Source organism: Capra hircus, chromosome 2, assembly GCF_001704415.2.
Source record: "Capra hircus breed San Clemente chromosome 2, ASM170441v1, whole genome shotgun sequence".
NCBI classification, from domain to species: Eukaryota; Metazoa; Chordata; class Mammalia; order Artiodactyla; family Bovidae; genus Capra; species Capra hircus.
The window spans coordinates 73,529,089-73,551,709 of NC_030809.1; the positions used below are offsets into that span (position 1 = coordinate 73,529,089).

At 43.9% G+C, this 22,621-nt stretch overlaps 1 protein-coding gene across 1 annotated transcript in view; it reads right to left on the reverse strand.

Moving 5' to 3' along the window:
• Positions 1–22,621, reverse strand: part of TMEM163 (transmembrane protein 163) — a 272,759-nt gene that overhangs the window by 82,149 nt on the left and 167,989 nt on the right. Inside the window, exons 3-4 of the mRNA XM_018062098.1 lie at positions 13,573–13,616; positions 12,091–12,182 (exon numbers count right to left, since the gene is read on the reverse strand). Coding sequence (XP_017917587.1) covers positions 12,091–12,182; positions 13,573–13,616 — 136 coding nt within the window. The remainder of the gene's footprint in view (positions 1–12,090; positions 12,183–13,572; positions 13,617–22,621) is intronic.

Genomic DNA, 22,621 nt, shown 5'->3' on the forward strand with positions numbered 1-22,621 from the left:
AGACTCTGCAGAGCCGGAAGGAGGCCAGAGGACATCATCAGTGGGATGGAGGACCTCTCAGAGGAAGGCTTCTCTGGACACAACCCACCTGACTAGCAGGAGTAATGCAACTTCTAAAGGGTCTGCAGGAATCAAGACCAAGACTAAAACAAAGGAAGAAAAGGGTGATTTTTCCAAAGCATGTGAACTCTCAAATATAAATCAAAACCACAAAGATATTACTCACACCCACTAGTATGGCGAGAATCAAAAAGACAGATAATAACAAGTGCTGGCAAGGATATGGAGGAATTAGAACTCTCATAATTGCTGGCAGGAATGTAAAATGGTACAGCAATTTTGGAGAACAGTTTGACAATTCCTCAAATGTCACCATATAACACAGCAATTCCACTCCTAGGTATAAACCCCCTTAAAATGAAAACATGTCTCCATGCAAACATCTGCACAGAAATGTTCACAGCAGCATTATTTAAAAGGCCAAAATGTAAAACAACACATATGTCCATCAATGGAGGGAGGGAAAAATTAACTATGGCACATCCATACAGTGGAATATTTTACAGCAACGAAAAGGAAACACTGATACCCACTATGGTATGGAGATGTGGAAAATACTATGCTAAATGACAGACTAAGTAAGGGATGAAAACATGCTAAGTAAAGAACCACACAGGGTATGATTCCACTTACTTGAGAGGCCCTGGATGGGCAACCACAGGGGCAGACAGGAGATCACAGTTGCCAAGGACTGGGAGAGGGGAAAGGGGATTAGGAGAGGTTGGAGTGGTAAAAGTTAAAAAGAATGAGGCTTCTTTGGGTGGTGGTAAAAATGTTCTAAAATTGATTATATTGATAGATGTGCAGAACTGCAAATATAGTAAAAGCCATTGACATGTACACTTTCAGTGCATAAACATGTATGCTGCTGCTGCTGCTGCTAAGTCGCTTCAGTTGTGTCCAACTCTACGCGACCCCAGAGATGGCAGCCCACCAGGCTTCCCTGTCCCTGGGATTCTCCAGGCAAGAACACTGGAGTGGATTGCCATTTCCTTCTCCAATGCATGAAAGTGAAAAGTGAAAAGTCACTCAGTCGTGTCCGACTCTTGGCGACCGCATGGACTGCAGCCTACCAGGCTCCTCCATCCACGGGATTTACCAGGCAAGAGTACTGGAATGGGGTGCCATTGCATTCTCCTGACATGTATGCTGTGTGAACTATATTTTAATAAAGCTATTTTTAATATTTTTACTGAAGTATAGTTGCTGTGCAATAATAGATAAGTTACAGGTGTATAATATAGTGAATCACAATTTTTAAAGGTTGAGCTCCATTTATAGTTACTATAAAATATTGGCTATCTTCCCTGTGTTGTACAATATATCCTTGTATTTTTTCTTTTTTATATATAATTTGTTTTATTGAAGTATAGCTGATTTCCAGTGTTGTGTTAATTTCTGCTACACAGCAAAGTGATTCAGTTATATAAATATATACCCTTTTCCATATTCTTTTTCATTATGGCTTATTACAGGATACTCAATACAGTTCCCTGTGCTAATTCAGTCGGTCCTTGTTGTCTACTTTGTAGCTTACTTTATACCTAATGGTCTGTACCTCTTCCTCCCCACTCCTTTATTGCCCCCTTCTCTCTCTCCACTGGTAATCACTAGTTTGTTCTCTAGATCTCCAAGTCTGCTTCAATACAGCCATTAAAAAAAAAAAAAAAAAACCCTATCTCTATTTTGCCTAGAAAGCCTACTGTTAAAAATAACCCTATTTATCTAATACCTACTGTATGTAACAAGCAATACTATGACCAGAAACTTTACCTATATTATCTTACTGGCTCTTCATAACCATTTTATGAGGTGGGTAGAAACTATTCTCAATAAACAAAAAAAAAAAAAAAAAACTGAAGTATCCCTTTAGCTGCTTTCTATTTAGTGATATGAACAAGCCAAATCATATAGAGATGTTTGTAAAACCTATGTTAATTAAAAGCTCAAAAGGGTGTATCTATTTAGAGAAAGGAGACAGGGAGAAAAACGTTACCAGAATTACAATCAAGGCAATTTCACTGACTGACTCCCCCCACCCCCAACCCGCAAAGGAAGGCTACATGAACTGTGCTGGGTGCTGGGTAGTATCATAGCTAAAAGCACCCTGTGACATTGACGGTGAGAACAACAGCACCCACAGGATAATCATGGCAGGGAAAACCAACAGAGAGGAGAGGAGAGCTTTATTCTTTGTTCCCACACTGGCTTGCCTTTTATACTCCCCCAGAGGAAATATAGTGAGCTTGATAGGATTACAAAACTAACACATGTACCTTGTAAAATATTTTTCAGAAAAATCAGAAAGCATAAAGAAGAAAGTCACCACCAGCTGTCACCAACATCAACATTTTAGTGTTAACTAGTCATTAGTGGCAAGTACTATACAAAATTTAATTTTACATGTTCAACAGCTAACACACAGGACAAGCTCTAGAGACTGAAGGGAGAAGAAATACACATAAAAATTCTGACCCTGAACCTTCAAAGAAAACTGTGAAGGAATCAAGACCTCAGAGTTTTCCTCTGAAAATAGGACTCCTCAGAGGAAGGAAAGTATGTACCAAGGTCTCCTGCCAGCAAAGAGACAGGCCTTGTTCTCAAAGGCCTCAAACCTCCCCGCTTCAAAGAGGGCTCCTGAACTAAGTCCATTCACCTCCAAGAACCACAGCCCAGAGTGGAAGATAAAGGGGTGATAGACAACGAGACTTTCAGGCCCGAATTTCCAAAGGTGACCACCTGAGGGTGAGACTAAACAGCAGCACCCACCCCGCAGCAGGCGCCAGAGAAGAGGCCACAGCAGTGGACCAACACGGGCTCCTACTCCTCGACGGCAAAGCCCTCAGCCCACGGTGCAGAAAGCCCTGCTCAGCTGCCAGCCGGGCCTGAAAACAGCAACTGAAGCTGCAAAGAGCATGGCAGCTAAGGCGAATGATCCTCATTTGCAAGGCTTTTCAGATACCAAGGGCTACAGTGCCTGTCACGGCCGTCCTTTGCCAGGTGACCCAGGACATGACCACCTGCTCCTGGGAGAGCCACTCCAGTCCTTAGCCTTTCCCAAGGTGGCCTGGGCAGTTTATCCTTGTCTGGCCAACTGCCAACCATCTCACTGCCACACACAGAACCAAAGCCCAGGACGGCACTTCACATTGCCTAATTTTATAGTTCTTAATTCCACTTTCCCTCTCCCTCCATTTATTTTAGGTTGCAGTTAATTGCTAGCAAGGGCCATTTCTGGGGGTGGAAGGGACTTTTTTTTTAAGTGGTATAACTAAGACACACAAATGTTCATTTGGAGAGGCAGGGTTGCATAATGGAGACATGCAAATGTCCAGGCAAGCAAGACCTAGGTTCAAACCCCAGGTGCATCCATTTACCAGCCATGAGCCTTCAGAAGCAATATTCACCATTTCTATTGTGTTAAATAATATCTGTACCTAATTCACATCCTGGCATACCTGGCACAGAGCAGGTGCTCAGGGAATATTTATTATCCTCTTAATAAAGGCTATGAAAATTTTACATAACATGAAGCAGTTCCACTGGGTGATCTTATTTGCAAAGCAGAAATAGAGACACAGAGAACAGATGTATGAACACCAAGGGGGAAAGGCAGGGGTGAGAGAACTGGGAAACTGGAACTGACACGTACACACTATTGATACTACGTATAAAACAGATAACAAATGAGATATATGTTCCATCTATCTGTAAAATAGTTAACAAACTTCTAGCACAGAGAACTCTACTTAATGCACTGTGGTGACTGAGTGGGAAGGAAGTCCAAAAGGGAGGGGATGCGTGTAAGTGTACGGCCGACTCATTTTGCTATACAGTAGAAACTAACACAACACTGCAAAGCAACTATACTCCAATAAAAATTAATTTAAAGAAAGATGCAGGGGTTCCATAGCTCAATTTTTTATTTCACAACTCTTTAACCAGCACCTACTAAATGCCAGGCATTGTTCTAGGAGATAAAAAGAACAAGACAGTTAAGGAACACCCTTGTTTTTGTGAGTATAAAATCTTGCAAGGGTGATGGACAATAAACAAATTTACTAATACATCTATTAAATATATCATAGGTAATTAGATTTATGAAAGAAAAAAATATGGCACAGCAAAAGAAAGAAAAATAATTATGAGTGATGGTGGCCAGAGCAAGAAGGAAGTTGTACTTCCTCAGCCACCAAAGTTCTAGCAGCCAGAGTCTGGGCAATGTCCCAAAACGGAAATAAAAGACTTCTAATCCTATTTGAAATTCTGGCAACCCATTTTCCAAAAGAAATACAAATGCCAAAAACACATATGCGAATATGCTCAGCTAGACTGGTAACTAACATTTTTTTAAATGTACTTTAGCATAGAGAATGCAATTTCCACCTGGACAGAGGACTATGATCAAAAAGAATGAGAACACAGTGCTGGCAAAAGTAAGTAAACACACATCCTCACCCCTGCCAGTGGGAGTGTAAATCAGTATGACCTTTTTGGAGCATAGTTTAACACCAGGTATCACAATTGTAAGTTAGCATATTATTTGACCCAGATGCCTAGTAATTTATCCTTAAGAAATAAGAGGACAAGCATAAAAATAAAAATGTGTAAGGACAGTTATTTCAGGTTGTTTCTAACCCCAAGACTTTGAAAACAACCCATGTCTTCAGTAGAAAATTGCTTAAACAAATTATGTTAAATCCATACATAGAATACTGCATAGCTATAAAAAAAATAACATATCTCTGTCCTAAGATGAAAAGATGTTCAAAACATGGTGGTAGCAGAGAAAACCCAGTTTTCAAAGGGGTAAATATAGATCATCTCAATGTGGGGGAAAAAAAGTATGTATATGTAATGATGCACATGAGTGCTTTAGTGCACACACACGCCAAACACACACACACACCATCAAAATGTTAGCTCCAGGGGGTCCTATAGCTAGTAAGTTTTATTGTATTTGTGCCACTGGAAATTACCTCAACCTTTTACAATGATCATGTATTGCTTTGTCCTGTTTCAGACTTTGGGGGAGGTGGGGGTGGAGTGTATGGGATGAAATCAGGAATAATCTTTTATCACTTCACTACACTGCTACCCCATAGCTCAAGGCTGACAGCAACTTTCTACATATGCCAAACCATGTATTTGAGTTGTTCCCATTTTTCTTTGCAGAGTCTTTTATTCCACACTCTTGAAAAGGAAAACAAAACAATAGAGAAGACAAGGAAAAACTATCCCAGGATGACTGGAAAAAAAAAATTCAAAACTCTCAAGATGGAACATAATGATCCGACATTTTTGAGCATATACTGACATCACATTCAATATCGTGTTTAAGCTTCATCTCAGTGACCTTTGGTAGCTATCATGGCCCTCCCCCTTTCACACAAGAGAAAACTTAAATTTCAAAAGATGCATGCGTCACTGAAGCTCAGAGCAAAGGAGTGCAGGCCTGATAGAGAACTCTTCTCAGGGAGCGTATTAGTTTCCCGAGTTGCTGTTATCGAAGTACCACAAACCAGGGGGCTTAAAACAAAAGAAACTTATTGTCTGACAGTTTTGGGGTCTCAAAGTCCTGAAATCAAGGTGTTTGCAGGCCCACACTCTCTCTGAACTCTACAGGGCAGAAGGCTTCCTTGCCTCTGCCAGCTGCTGGGGTTTACCAACAACGCTTGCACCCCTTAGCTCTGAACTCTGCCTCACTGTCACACAGCCATCTCTCCTTGAGTGCCGCTGTCTCTGTGTGTCCACTCGTCTCACAAGGACCCTAATCTTAATGGATTCGGACCTCGTCTAACTTACTGACGTCTGCAAAGACCCTGTTTTCCAATAAGGTATCATTCTGTGGTACAGGGAGTGAGAACATCAACATCTTTCAGTGACACACAATTTAACTTGTAACAGGGATCAAACCTACCCTCCTTCTTCTAACATACATCCTGCCCACTGCATAACAACCCATCAATATCATGTCTATGTCTGGCAGGTTTCATATGTTCTTTTCCTGACAGTGGAACGCAACTCCCTTCTGCCTTCAGGCAAGACTAAACCCAAATTCTTTCAGGCAGATGCATAAGCTCATGTCCTGCTATCAAGGCCCTCCCTTCTACATTAGCTCTCATCAGTCACAGAGGGCATCTCCGAAGTTATTTATTTTTCTAGTTCAAGGTCTGCTCTTGAGCTAAAACACACTCAAGAGCTTTGTAAAGTTAAGAGCACTAGACAAATGTGGGGGAAATGCAATTCGCCTTCCCAGAGCCCTCAGTTTATGATCAGATAGGATGCTCCCTGAGAAGGTGGGGTGGGGGGATATAGTACTATTTTATGTTCCTGGTACAACACTCGCCTTTGCAATTCACTTAGACCAGATGCCAAAAGCAAATTACCAATCCATCCTTTCTTGACTGCATCGGTTTTCTTTCTCATTTTCTGGGACTGGCTTCAAAACCAGTAAGGATGCTACTGAAACCAGGAATCAAAAGACTATCAAGCTATCCTGTCAACTGGCAGTTTTCAGGCCAAGCAAAATGAAGAGAGAAACAGAGTGAATACCCTGCCTCCTTGAGAATCAGTGTGTCCCAGCTTCTTCACAGGAGAAGACACACAAAAGATTCTGTCTAAGAATACTTTTCCATTCCTCTCACATTTGCTTCCCGAAATGCTGCAGAGCATAATGCCATTTGGAGGTACATTTGGCACAAGAGAACAACCTCCCAGGCTGCGTTTTTGCTTCATTGTAGCAGGATGAGAAGCCTGTAAAGGTGCACAGCCTCCCATATGCCTCCACCTCTCCATCTCAGGGAGCTGATGGATAAATGGCCCAAACAGACAGCTGGCACTGGGGCACCTTCAGGGGGCCTCCCACCTGTGCTGCAATCATATGCAAAATGTCACCGGCCCCCAGCGAGCATCAAGCTGTACCTTCCACGGCAAGCATCCTGATGGCCCTCCACAGCAGACGGCAGCGGGAGGCTGTGATACTTCCCATGGACTTACACGGTACCCAGGGCTGGGCATGGCTAAGAGAGGCGTGAAATTCTCCATGTCTTCCAACCTTGCCAAGTTCCTCCTGCACTAATTTCCCCTACACCCTCTGCCTCCATCACCTCCTCCCTGCCATATCTTCCTCTCATTTCCAAATTCCCTGGACACTGATTTATTAACGACTTTGTTGGTTTGTTTTTTTAATAGATTAAAAATGATGCTGCGATGCAGGAGACCCAGGTTCAATTCCTGGGTCAGGAAGATCCCCTGGAGAAGGAAATGGCAACCCACTCCAGAATTCTTGCCTGGAGAAACCCATGGACAGAGGAGCCTGGCAGGCTACAGTCCGCGGGATCGCAAGAGTCGACACGACTTAGCGACTAAAACACCACAAAAATGATCAAACTAGTTAAAGAGGCTTTGTTCAACATGGTAGCCACTAGCCACAGGTATGACTATTTAAATTAATTGACATTAAATAAAGTTTAACATCCAGATCATCCATCATTCTAGCCATATGTCTAGGGCTCAAAGGTCACATGTGCCTAGTGGCTACCATACTGGACAGTACAGAGAACATGCCCATGATCACAGAGAGTTCAATGCACAGCTCTGGTCTAAAGGATACAAAGAAAGTGTCTGCCCTCTTTTTCTGTCCCCAGTCCCCCTCCCAGAGGCGACCCTGCTGCCAGTCTCCTTTGTGTGCTCACAGTTTTTTTCATATGTCCAAACAGTCTGTGTGGATGCAAATCTCATTTGTTTTAAGCAGAAAAGACTTTAAGCACGGTTTGGTTCCAGGCTTTCCTCACTTAGTGAACCTCAGAGATGACTACGTAAGTGTATGAAGAGCGCTACTTTCTTTTGTGTGGCCTCACAGCCCACAGTCACCAGGACAACTGTCACCACCCCACCCTATAGCCACACTCCTGGGTGCCCTCCTGGGTGGCCCTGCTCTTTTCCTCACTAACACGTTCATCCTATTCCCAGTTTCCACCTACCCAGACTTTTCTGCCTCTTTCCCTCACCCCTTGCCCTAATGAAACCTGGCTGAGACAGAGCAAGATGAATATGTAAATATGGTATCATTCATATGTGGAATCTAATTATTTTAATGACACAAATGAACCTATTTATAAAATAGACACACAGATTTCAAACATAAACTTATCAAAGGGGAAATGTGGTGAGGGGGAGGGGTAAGTAGGTTATCAGCCACCTACCTCACTTGCGAAATCCTGGTTCTTAGCATCCCATTGTCAAGACAGTGCCCCACACCAACAGCCACCAACAGAAGTCGGGTTCTAATCCAACACGACTACTCACTCACCTTGTCTGGTCCTCCCTCCCAGCCCTCAGCCAGCTGGATGTCCTGGGCGGTTACCAAGCTCTGGGGGAGGCGTAATAGGAAGCTGTGTAACGAGTATGGAGTCTCAATTTGCGACATCTGCTCACAACACTATGAATACACCTAACACTGCTGAATTGTAAACTTAAAATATTTAAGATGGTAAATATGATATGCTTTTCCCCACAATAAAAAAGTGTGACACAAAACAAAGCTTATTGGCGCTCTGCTCTGTGGCGGTGCTGAAGGCACGCTCTCGCCCTCTGAGTATCAAACACCCATCACTCCCACAGTCAGTGCACACAGTCATCAGGCAGAAGGCTGAGCAGGGTTTCTATCACTTTGCATTGGCAATTCCAAGCTCAAGATTCACTCTGAAGCTTAGAAATAGAAGAGGGAAAGTTAGAAGAGCTAACTAAGGACTGGTTGGATATGTCCTCATTTTCTCAAAACTTATTCTCCAGCAACTAACTGAAAACCAGTAGTTTTTCTAGCTATGCCCCTTATAACTCATTCATGTTCATTAATATGCAGACACCAGTTTCTCAGCTGGCAGTGATTTCATGAATTTTTAATTTACATGGGATGAGCCAAGGATTGAAATCTAAACTAACCCAACAATACAGAGGATTCTGAGTGTTGTTTTAATTTCTAGATTAAGAATCTCCAAATGAATCCATGGGCATCATCACGTAGAACAATCATCCGGGAATTATCAAAGCAAATTGGGGAGTTTCTGCCTTATGGGTATTATCAAAGACACACTTTTAAGGGTATATATTTGGGGATCGTTAAAAACAGTGAAACCAATGACATTTCTTATCATCAATCAATGTTGGATAACATGCTGGCCACCTGGTAAATGTTCACCGAGATCCCAACACTATAGAAAAGCCACAATAATTTGTGGCTTTGTGACTAATATGTAAGAGACTCACTTTAGCATAAAGGCAATCAGATTTAAAAAGGAAATTAGAAAACAGAAATTGAGAAACAGTGAACACAATTCCTTCTAGAATTGCAAATCAAATTCTGGATTATTGATTCTAAAACAAGCAAGGCAGAGGGAAGAGCTTTCTTTTCAGAGGGCAAGGCCCAACAGAAATTTAATACATGTCCCATATGTCATTTTAAATTTCTAAAAGCCACATTAAGAATGTAAACAGAGGTAAAATTGTAATAGTTTATTTAACCCAATATATCCCAAATATTCTTATATCAACAAGTAATCCATATTGTTTTCTAAATATTAATAAAATGTTTGTATTCTTTTTTCTTACATCTTCGGGATTTGGTATACATCTTATTAACCTCTGTTAATAGTGTATTGGTGTGTGTATTAACCTCTCAGGAGCAGCCACATGTAAATGCTAAAACAGCCTCTAGTGGCTGCCCTATTGGTAACAGAACTATGGATCCAAAGAATGTGTTCATCTGACAGGACAGGGACTAGCTCTTGAAAGTCGAGCTTATCTCTATACTTCACTCTCTAGACTGTTCTTACTGTATTCCTCAAAGACCAATCAGCAACATCCTGGGTAGATGCATTCACTGTTCCTTTGGCTAGACAGCTGGTAATTCAACTTTGATCATTATGGAACCATCAGTATCTTTTGCAAAATCAGTTTACTACTATTGCTTCTTGATTTTTCCAACCAGTAAACTGACTCACTTTTTCAAAATTTAACTTTATCCTAAATAACATCATCTATGATGTTACAGATTTTATATTTTAATTATATTTCTTAAAAGGCCAATCTAACACTTAAAAGCAGCTTTAGTGCTCTATCTCAAGCCAACAACTAAACTAAAATTGGCTCTCATTTGCGAGTCAGTTTTGGCATCATCTTTCCACCTGGCACAAGCAACCTCAGATATATTACTATTTCCTGAGTCCCCTGACACTCAACTTTTATACGGCTGAGTGTGACACAGCATCTCCCTCAAGAGTAACTCTTATCTGGGCACCACCACCAGCAACAGGGCTTTTCCTCGTTTGTATTCAGCTGTCCAGAAGCTATAGAAGTAGAGTAAAGCTCTTGCTCTAATGACAAGCCACAGTGACTCAGTCTCAGGGGAACCCCCTTAATAATGATGGCAGCTAAAGTTTACTGAACTACATGCCAGACACTGTCATGTTTATATATATATAATATGATATTATGTCATATATCACGATGATTAGTATCTCACTCACGTAATTGTCAAATACCTGCTTTTTTCCAGATAAGGAAACAAAGCATAGAGCACTTAAGATAGCTTCCCATGGTCACAAAGCTGACAAGTTGTGGAGCTGAGATTCAAAGTCAACAAATCTGACCTTGGAACCTGGGAATTACCAAGAATATAAAAAATGGAAATTGAAAAAGACATGCTTTATGGTCACAAACACAAGTACTTCAAAGACAAACAATCACCCAAGAAACACGGAGACCGAGGAAGCAATATTTTCTAATACACAGAAGGACAGAAGACAAGTAGAATAATTTAGAACGCTTTCAAAATGTCCTCTGTAAATCACAGTGGAGAACACATCTTACTTAAAAAGGAAGGGAAAACAAGCATGAAAATTCAAAGGTTTTGGTAACGCAAAGAGAAAGAAGATGGAAGGATGAATGTTAGATGGATTTGGAACAGGAGGGAAGGAGGCAGGGCATGACCTTTAAAAGAATGACGTGGGCATATGTCATAGGAAATGGGCATTGGGCATTGACATAGGACATGTCAAAAAATGGTTAGAGCCAACTAGGTCCAAGATGGCGAAGAGCCAATGCCCAGTAGACCTGAAGCCTCATTATACATACGCTCACTGTTAATACACTAGCAAGCTAAATGACGTACCCACCAGTGTCATGACAGTTCTGAGGCAAACCATGAAAGGCCAAAAAGTGGGTGGTGGCCCTAGTTCTAGAAATCCTTGTCCCTTCTCCAAGCTAGTTGGAGTAATCCTCCTACTGATTAGTCTATGAAATTATCCAGCCCATAAAACTAACCACCCCAGGACTTCCCTGGTGGTCCAATGGCTAAGACTGCACGCTCCCAATGCAGGGGACCCAGGTTTGATCCCTGGTCAGGGAACTAGATTCCACATGCCACAACTAAGTTGTTTTAAAAAAAGGAAACAACTAGCCACCTCCTATTTCAGGGTCTCTCGCCTTCCGAGATGGCCCACACTATCGTCTGTGGAGTGTGTTTCTCCCACGGCCACTCTAGCCTTTTGAGACAGACCACATTCTGTCTATGGAATGTGTATCTCTCTAAATAAATCCACTTCTTAGCTGTCACTTTGTGTCTCTTACTAAATTCTTTCTGTGCTGAGCCATAAAGAATCTGAGCTTCACTAAGTCCTGAGACTGAGTGTATGATTTCAGTTAAGACAGTGGGTTCAAGTCCCAATCTGAGCTGTGCAGTATCAGATTGACCGATGAATAGATGAATGGATGGACAGACAAATAAGCACACAAACATTCACTCCAGGCTCAAGAGCAGAGAACAGGGAAAATTATAAGGGCACACCCCATCTCTCTGAGCATCCCAGAAGGGGCCAATCATATATGTGATATCACACCAGCCACTCTCAAAGGCAATTTGGGGACCTTATTCTCATCACTGTACCAAAGCTGCAAGGTGAGCTGTGCTGACAGCCTGATTACATGGCAAGGGTTCTACAAAGTGAAAGAAGATAAAAATCCACTTACATGTACTCCCTATGGGCAGAGTGTACAGCGGCCGCGTTGCTGTAACGCCATAGGACAATTGCTGATGACAGGACATCGAGGATGGCATCAAACTAGAAGGAGGAGACACAGTGTTAGTGGTTTTCCAGAGTTAATAGGTCACAACCGTGAAGACACAGGGCAATTGTTCTGTGACTTGGAACAGCTGAACCAGTGACCTCAGAGCAAAGAGGCTTCACATCATTACAATGCTGGCCACTCAGCATCCTCAAGGTGGAGCTCCTGGGAATTCTAAGTCAGGGCACCCAACACACCCACGTGGTGCTAGGGTCATGGCTCCTCCTGGTCGCTTGCTGCCAGGGGCACGGGGAGAGCCACACCCCATGTGCGCTGAGCTCTGCTCCAGGGGCCCCTGACTGCCAGCATGCTGGCGATGGGGGTGGGGTGATGACACTTATGACAGATGTGAAATTGGTCTCCCCAGGGCAGGCAAGATGATTTCAGCATTTCACTGTACATCCCAAGCAAAGGATTTGGCCCAAGGACTCTGTGTTTCTGGCTCTCAATAGGACTGTTCTACCTGGGGTCCAGGGGTGAGGGTGGCGTCACCCAGGGTGCTCCATGAAGTCTGCCAACACTGTGAAATTGGATACAAAAACCAATGCATTTGTTCGAATGAACAAGTGAATGTGTAAGAAGAGAGTGAAGAAAGGAGGGGAAGGAGAGAGGAGTGTGAGTGAGAGAGGTGGGCAGAGTAGGAGGGTGACGTGTGCGTAATTTCTGGAGACAGTCCACACCTTTCAAAAGATTCTGAAAAGAATCTGCCAGCCTCAAAACATTAAGTCCTCAAAACAACAGGAAAAGTGGCTTTGGGAACAGGAACACACACCATCAGGTACAGGAAGCCCTGAAGCAGGAGAGCTGTTGAAATGAGCTTTCTTTGCATGAGTCACCTCACCCCAACACACTTCTCATCTGGAAAACTACAAGCACTAATGCTCTCTCGAAGATGTGGGGAGACTTTACCCAAGTTTTCAGTATCTGAGACCCATCTTCTCTAACTAACTCCCATCAGGAAGCAGGTTCAGAAACCAGGGTACCCCTAGTCTGGCTGAAGACTGACATTCTATTGATGGCAGCCCCATCTTAACTCACATCACCTTTGCCCACACCAGCAAATGCTTCACTTCAGTATGTGCCCATTTTCAAACCTACAACCTTAAGTGGCTGGGGAAAGGGCTAAACCCTTTAAAAAAAAATCCTCTCAAGGATTTGCAGAAAACATGGTGGCCCTGATCGGCTGTTGAGAATTATACACTGTCGTTGCAGTTTATTTCTATCAAATTATAATTGTTTGTAGAAGCGACTTCCATAAAATGTATGTTTGTCATGCTCTCTCTCTCATCTGCTAACCACCCTCTTAAACCAGAGGCCCCAGCATGAGATTTGTGGGCCCGGGAGAAACGTGCAAAACTTCATAAAAGTACATTTCAGGTTACTTACTGCAAACCCAAAAGCAGAGGCGCTGTACCTCATAACGGAGACAGCTAAAAAGAAAGAAAATAGTATTCAGAATATTTTAAGATCTTGTGAATATTTTCTCTCATTTGTGAGAGTATCCATATATTTGATATGGCCTTTTAAACACCACTGGAAAAGTTCTATGAGAATGAATTTAAAAATTAACTGTACTTGTCATATCTGAGAATTAAAAAAAAAAAATTCAAGAGTGATATGAAAAGATTCCAGACTTCACTTTCAAGGATCTCCCTTCCCAGTGTATCCTGAAGCACCAAAGGGCCAGCTTCTGAATGAAAACGCTCAAGTGATTGTCAATCAAATGACTGCTGAGACTCTGAGAATGTAACAACTGGGAACAGAGGGCTAGGAACCATATTAAACTTTGAAAGTGAAACTGTAACCATCTGAACTGTTCTCATAATAAGGTATTTGCTGATACACACACCATTGCTAGCACAGTTGGAAAAAAATCTCTTGCCCTCCAGAGCTTAAAATCCAGTGTGGACCTCAATAATACTGTTTAGGAAAACAAGAATAAATTATCTTAAATAAGAGATGTCTACAAAAGTAGGTGCCACAATTATAATTAAGACATATTTCATCCATACTCAAAAACCAATCTACCTTTTGGGGGGCAAGTCGATTGGGTAGCACTTTTGTCTGATTCTGTGATCTGTTCTGTGCCAAAACCACATACAGCTTCCAAGACAGTTCTCAATTTGACTTAATAAGGCAAGGTTCCAGGCAAAAGCCTTATTAAACAAGCACATGCCCACTCACTAATAAAGAATGAAACCCAACCCTGAGGGTCAGCAAGGCTGTGAAGTGGATTGTTCCAGGCACAGGTATTACAAGCACTCACTCAAGGAATAAGGAAGGCATGGATACAGAGCATGGAAGTCAACATCCCTTTGGACTCCCACTCAACTCAGCACATGTCCCTTCTCTGAGAGCTGCTCTATGCTTATCCACTCAGACCCCAGGCAGCCATACTGGGCTTTGTACTCCTGCCCTCAGCCACGGGGTCGGGGGGTGGGGGGGGGACATCCAACCCAGGGCAACCCAAACATGTTTCATTTTCTATGTATAAGGAATTCCTCTGTGTAGCAGAAACAGAATCTAAGAATTTTATTGTTATAAAGGATGTAGCTGATAAATACACTAAGAACTCATTTCTCCCAACTCTGACCAAGTTCCTGGTAGACCTAATCTAGTATGTCAATATACCAATCTTCTTTGCCTAGCAACAATTTGATGGATTTTTGAATGCTGCTGTTGTCGTTCAGTCACTAAGTCATGTCCAACTCTTCACAACCCCAGGGACTGTAGCCCGCCAGGCTTCTCTGTCCATGGAATTTCCCAGGCAAGAATACTAGAGTAGGTTGCATTTCCTTTCCCAGGGGATCTTCCCAACCGAGGGACTGAATGAGTCTCCTGCATTGGCAGGCAGATTCTTTACCACTGAGCCACCAGGAAAGCCCCTTTGAATGTTATAAGCAACCAACTACTGACTTGATTTTTATAGATAATTGGGACACGTGATTAGCAAGTGTTCTAGTAAAGTTTCCAACTAAAAATTAAACGAATAATTGAGACTGGGATTCTAGCTGGTCAATGTACCCTGTTGGAATTGAAACTTGGAAACATCAGAGCTAGGGTTGGCCATGGTTTGTTACACAGATTGAGGAGCAGAGAGACAGGCATGGGGTATAAACACAGGCTCCTCTGTCCATGGAATTTTCTAGGCAAGAATGCTGGAGTGGGCTGCCATTCCCTTACTGTCTGAGATACCAGGGTAGATTAAATAGAGTGGGTATTCTACCTAATATGGGGTCAAGGAATTGGCAGGTTTAGATCAGGAGGCTCATGGCAACAGTTGCTATGGAACCTGGTTAATTCCAGAGATTTTTGTCCTGTGACCTTGCTATAGGTCTCCACACCTGTGACACTCACATAGGGCTCCACAAGTGACAGATTTCAAAGTTGACACCCACTTGATTTTATTAAGAAACACAAGGAACCTTGTCTCAGAGACTCTAGAATCCAGCAAAGGATATAGCCACTGAAGGGGATTTCCCTGACTCCACGGCAGTCAAGGCCCATGATATCATGTACTTTCAGAACTATACTAGAAAATTCTGCTTGTGTGGCTTAAGCCTGCCCAGTGGATGAATCACTGATAGGACAAGTGAAATCTTCATGTTGTTCTACACCCCCATGCATTAAGGAAAATGGGAGCAGGAGGGCTCCAGGACCACCTAGAGTCCAGAAGAGAAGGAAGGTTTCCCATGTCCCATTTACTTCTAAATTGGTTCCATCTAATTTTCTAGATGAGAAAGGCTGAAGATTGTGTGGGGAACTGAGGGTGTACTGAAGGGCCCTCCACTTGGCCACAGCTCTGGCAGCTGTCCTATGGGAGCAATCCCCAAGCTTTTGAGATGACAGAACAGCAAATAGTCATTAGCACAGGACCCAGTGGAAGAGATCAGTCAGCTTTTTAGGAGTTTCTGAAGAGTAAATGACTTGGTGGGGGCGGGAGTGTGGGGAGCCATAACTGGACAAGACATACTCTAGTTCTGGGATAAGAAGGGCCTCAAAGGTGGGACTAGCTTAGACAGCCCCTGCTCCCACAGAAAGAGAGCCACCTGTGGGGTTTTCATCATGGCATTTTCAACCTCCCTCACACTCGGAACGAGTTCCATTTGAAGAAGTCCTGGGCCAGAACGACCCACCGAGGCAGAGATTACAGGAAGGCCCTGCAGCCCACGTGTACCTGGGTGAGGGGAGCTGTGAAGCCAGCAAAGATCCATCAAAAGCCCAGTGGTGCCTTTCACACAAGTGCTAGACTCAACGCTGGACAACAAAGAGGAAAAGGCCCTTTTGACCTCAGGCCATTACGCTGCAAGCTGCCAAGGTCCAACCCCATTGCAAGGGCAAAGCTCTCCTAGGAAGGCTGTTCCTGGTTGACGCAGAGGTCCAGCTGAAGGTAATGAAGCCTCTGTGGCTCTTAGCACGTGGTGTGAGGCTGTTTAATACTGCAGCTGCTCCTGAATAGAGCACCTGAAACTGAGCAGGGCCCTGCATACAAAACCCTTTCTGCACCACTCGTTCTCTTGTTTGCAGGAATCAGGCTTCACTCAGCCTCCAAGGCCTTCCCCGAGGTCCAAACAGCAGATTCTAACAAGGGAAGGGAGGGGATGTAGAGACAAGGGAGGAGCAGCCAAGAAACAAAAGTTCAGGCTTTACAACAGGATCCTGGTTTCCTCTCAAGGGATATATACAGAGCAGTATCTTAGTGACTCCATGGACTGTAGCCCTTCCAGGCTCCTCTGTTCATGGGATTTCCCAGGCAAGAATACTGGAGCGGGTTGCCATTTCCTATTCCAGGGATCTGTTAGCAGTTTTGTATATACTGAAACTCCCATAAGGTGGGAGAAGTTAACTGTATGCTGTCCACAAGCACTCACAGCCCAGACCAGTAAGGACCAGAAGGTTGATGATGCTCCCTATTACCTCACCACCAACCAATCACAGAATGTCCATGAGCTGATCGCGCCTTCCTCTTCGAACCACTGCAATAAAACTCCTCACTACCCACTCCAGGTTGGAATTGACAGTTTTGAGGGCATTAGCTGGCTGTATCCCCCTTCACCTGGCAAAGCAATAAAGCTATTCTTTGCTACTTCACCCCAAACCTGTCTCCACATTTCAGTATGATACAAAAGTGTACAGACAATGAATCTTGGCTACACATTCCAACTGTCAGCAGCCTCCAGATTCATCTGGATACCACTGGTACCAGTGGGGAAACTGGGGAAATTTTCAGCAATGTTTCTGGTCCTCACATTCAGAGACTGTCTCTAACATTCATCACTGAACCACGCACTCAGGGAAGCAGTACTACCTACAGGCCACTGAGTCTCATTCCCTAAGGAGCTGAGACCTAGACTACTCCCCACCTCTCACTTCCCCGTGATGAGAGTGAAAACAGGCTGCCATCTGATTAGACTGACCTTACACACCCAGAAACGCACACATAGCAATGGGGCTCCTCTCACTTTCCCTGCTTTCTTGTTTTTTTTGTTTTTTTTTTTAATATATTAAGACTCAGAGTCCTTAGGATGTTCCTAAGTCAAATGAAGATCTGCAGCTTGGGGCCTGCCTAGCAACCATTCCCCATTTGGGTAGAAGGGCCCTCAGACTCCTCTGGGAAACAGGAGGTCACCTACCTTCAGACTATGGGGTTTGGGTGGGATGTCACCATGACCCCCACTCTAGCCTACCCCCTGTCCCATGGCCAAAGTTAATGATTTAAAGATAGCACAATTCAATTTGAGCCAGTGAGAACCTGTCCTGAGATTCTGCTGAAAATACTGGGAAGAGGATGTCTCTATCTAAGAGGGGACACAGAGCTGGCAGCATGAAAACAGGAGCTGCCAGTAGCAATTTTGCGCTCAATGATGAAGGCCAGCTTAGAATGAGGCCAATACAGAGGAAAGCGGATATGAAGATAACGAACCAAAGCCACTTCAGCCAGTCTGAGTTGAGTTTGTATCACTGGATATAATACATCTTGACCCAAATCATCCCTTTCCAAAAATCTCTTTTAATGCCTAAGAAATGGACAAACACTTTCTACCGAAAGGTTCATAGCAGGTTTGCATTATTTATAATAACAAAACACTGGACACAGTTTAAATATCCAGCAGTAGGGTAATGATTAAAGAATGATCCATCTAAAGAATAAGCTATATATATAGCTGTTCAAAAATGCTTAGGAAGTGTGCTGCTGGCTAATGCTTATTTTAGCATACAAGAAAGAATAATAATATTGATAATAAATAGCTGGTGTACTGGTGTCATGGGAAAGGAATGGGTCCAGGTCAGGAGCAGTTCTGGCTGAAAAGTGAAAGTGTTAGTCACTCAGTCATGGCCAACTCTTTGCAACCCCATGGACTGTAACCCACCACGCTCCTCTGTCCATGGAATTCTCCAGGCAAGAATACTAGAGTGGGTTGCCCTTCCCTTCTCCAGGGGATGTCCCCAACCCAGGAATCAAATCCGTGTCTCCCGCATTGTAGGCAGATTCTTTACCGTCCAAGCCACTAAGGAAGCCCCCTGGATGGTACAGATGCAAACTGAATGGAGAGGTCAGAAGGGGCTTCACTGAGAAGGTGAGATTTGAACAAAGATCTGGAGGAGGTGAGGGAGTGAGTCACACAGTCATCTAGATGAAGAAACGTCCAGATAACGGGAAGAGTCAGTGCAAAGGCCCTGAGGTGGAGTACCTGGAACGTATGAGGCCATTTGGTCCGAGACAAAAGGGAGTAAGAGGGGAGCTATGTGAGATAATAGATCTCCTTACTGTTTGAGAATAGGTAAGCAACAAAATGATATATGTGATACTGTCCATTTATACACTGAAATGCACTAAAAACAACTTTTAGTTAAAAAATCCATCAAACGATAACAGCAGTTAATCTTTGGTGGGTGGGAATATTTGAGTAGATTTCTTTCTACTTCTTTGTACTGCCTATATTTTCCACAACCGGCCTACACGTCCATTCAAATTAGAAAAAGAAATACATTTTATTTGAGGGAAAAGTTACCCAACTCATAACAATGCAGCAGAAATCATATTTATGATGCACACCAGGGAGCAGGCAGCATTGTGAGCTCATGAGCTCACACGGGCTTCTGGTTAAGACGAAGGCGAGCTACCAGACACATCTTCATTATGTCTCTGTTTCTGAAACCCATTTCCCCAAGGCTACATCACCTACATGAAAAGCCTGGAAACGCCTCCAAAGAGTTCTCAGAAGCACCGCGGGGGCAGACAGGCCAGGGACACAAGCAGAATGTCACTTCCCCCATAAGGGCCCTCCAGCCTCCCTAGTTTTTGCGGGTCCTACACTCTTCTTTCATTGACATGTGAAGGGGGTAATAAGAGCTACACTCTCAGAAGCACACATGCAACAGAAGTCCTAAATAAATATTTATACAGGTCTAGTTAAAGACCAGACCTTCTTTAAATAAATCCCACTCAGGCCAGAAATCACTTCAGCTGGAAACTCCAATTCAAACAGAAGGACAGCTGGAAAATGGATCAGACCCAGGCAACCCATTGTCAGGGCCCAACCGCATGCAAATCACGCAGCTGAATAAGCAGCAGGAGCAGTGGGCTCCCGAGAGGCTTCGGGAGGAGCAGACAAAGTGCCTTGGAAATGCAGAGAGGTGAGAGAGCCAGCGAGGCAGCTGAGGGTCAAGGCCTGGAGCCCCTCAAGGATGAAACAAAGAAGGCCATTTCAACTGCAGGCAAAATTTAACCAACAATGAGGACCCATCTGTCATTCTCATCAAAGCCAGGCAATAATTGTCTTGAGTCTTAGCACTCTTTTAGTAATACCCCAGGCCCCATAACACCTCTGGGTTGCTAAATTATGTACCCAGTAAAGCTCCATTAATAAATCAATCCCACTTTAATTAGACCACCTCTGTCACTCAGATGCCTAGCAACCACCTCACCCACAGCCATGGAACTAACTCGGCTTGTGAACCCATCTTTCCATCATCCAGTTTCATCATATTGGCTGCAATCTAGGCAGCAGGAGGAGACAAAATTGACTGATGTTCTGACTCACTTAAACAGAACCTCCGACAGCTTTCAGACGCTCCCTCCCACTCAGACAAGAATATAACATACTACCAAAAACGAGTGACAGGATGTTGAATTCAGTCATCACTGACGGCAAAGAGGGAACGCAGTTAGAAAAACAAATCAACAACACTGTTGAACCTGTTCAGCTACTCATCTTCAGTGGCAGCACAGTAACAACCTTGTACTTTGTCTAGACCAGCATCTGCAAGAGGGCCACGTGAGGATGAAATTTAGAAGTTTTTGTTCGGCCCATATAGTATGATTCAAGTATCAGAAATATGAAAATTTTTAATTGAGAGACTTCACAAAGTAGGGGAAAAAAAAAGGAGAGAGGGAGGAAAGGAAGGAAGGAATGGAAAAAAACCACCTGAATTTTTGGCTTGTCTCAAAAACCCGGGATCTGCTGGTGCTGAGCAGTCCCTTTCAGCAGAGCCAGTGCTGCATTCAGACAAGACGTGTTCTTGGGCAGCAGTCTTTCCTGCAGCATTGGACTTGGCTGGCCTTGCTCAACTGGCCCCTTTGGGTGTGTAGCTGACCAGGCAGGCTTGGTGGTGTAGCCCTGAGCAGCTTAAGGGAAGAGATAGCAGTATCATCCCCATGCCTGCAATACCCAGCAAAATGCCTGCTAAATATTCACGTGGGCTTCACAAACACTAGCGTCTGACATCTCCAGTGTCAGGTGTGGCTCTTGGCAAATTACAGAAAGCTGTATCATGGGTCAGTTCTCAAAGCCTACACCATTCTTTGAGAGCTTCATCTTCCCTGGAATCTGAGAAGCTTTCATTAGCCCCGTCAGGCCATGGGCACTGACCACCCACCATCCAGGGCTCTGCCTATCTGCAGAGAGTCCTTGCCAAGACCTCAGGAATGACTATGAAGGTTTCTCTTTCTTCCATGTGACCAAGAGACAGGCAGTCATGTACAGAAAGTAGCCATAAAGTTCCTTCCCCCGTCCCATCACACAATAACCTGTGTGACCACAGCAAGAATGTGTATGAAGACGTTAGAAATCACTGCTCTTGAGCTACTGCTCTGGGGCAGGGAATATCATTTGATGGTGACCTGGGCAGCTTTGCTGTAAACGATGCACTTGCATTCAGGTTTATAACAGGAGGAAAATCCCAAAGTGTCTTGCCTGGACTTCCCACATCCCGCTAACTGTCCCCCTGCCTGTACCTCTGCCTCAGCCCGCTCTCAACATGCAGCCAGAGGGGTTCTACCTGCCCCACGCCCAGGAAAGGCCTAGGTCCTTATGATGGATGAGGCCCATGCTCTGACCTCCTCCCCTTATAGCTGCACCTGCTCACTGACCTCACCTGAGCCAGGCACACTCCTGCAAGCCTGGGTTCTAGCTAGTACTTCCACCCAGAGCATTCTTACCCCAGAATCCAACTGGTCCAGTCCCTCATTGCCTTCAGGTCTCTGCTCAAAGCTCAGTTTGTAGGCCTGTCCTGACTTCCCTACTTAATACTGCAACCTTCCCTTTACCAGGCTCTAGGGTTCCTTTATCCAGAACGCATACATCTACCACACCATCCCATTTACTAATCTACGAATATTGTATACCATTTGCCCCCTTCACCCACTAGAATGTAAGCACCACAAAGGCTGTAGGCTTTTCATTTTTATTCCTTGGTGTCTCTCACATACCCAAATCACTGCCTGAACACATGAAAACACTCAGGTTGATAGGTTGATTGAAATAATACCTTCCCCTTACCTCCAACTTGCAGTGAATAGCCTTCAGGGAGAGAGCAGACAGGACTAGGATTCCACATGCAGAGAGGCCTCGAAGGGTGACCAAGCAGCCATTCTCTTAGCAAACAGGAGTGGCAGCCTGCACTCTGCAGGGTGTCACAGAGAAAGCAGCCTCTATAAGGCCCATTCCTGGAAGGAGAATTTGGAGCATCTGGAAAGAGCAAAACTCTAGGACTATGGGAAGGGCCAGAATAGTCTCGAACTCAGAAAGTTAAGAGCCAGACAGAATCAGGAGTACACATATATTCAAAAGAAGTCAGAATGAAAACAACCCAGGGAGAGTCTCCACCCTGCACCAGGGCATCTCACTCCTTCCAACACACAGCAGAAGGTCATGCTCTCTGCTTCGGTGAATGTAACATGAAAGGCACTCACCCCCATCCCAGAGCAGGAATCAGTCTTCCTAGAATGTGAATGGGACAACTGCCACTTAATAGGGAGAAACCAGCTTTTGAGAGGCTCAGAGCTTCTAGGCACAAGAAGCACTAGCTCAGGGATGAAAAGCCCAGAGCCCAGTTTTTCAAGCTAGAGTTTCTTCAGCAGCACATTTTCACTTTCCTTCTTCTACAAACTAGGAATAAACAGGCAGAAGAGCTATTGGAAACACAATTACCC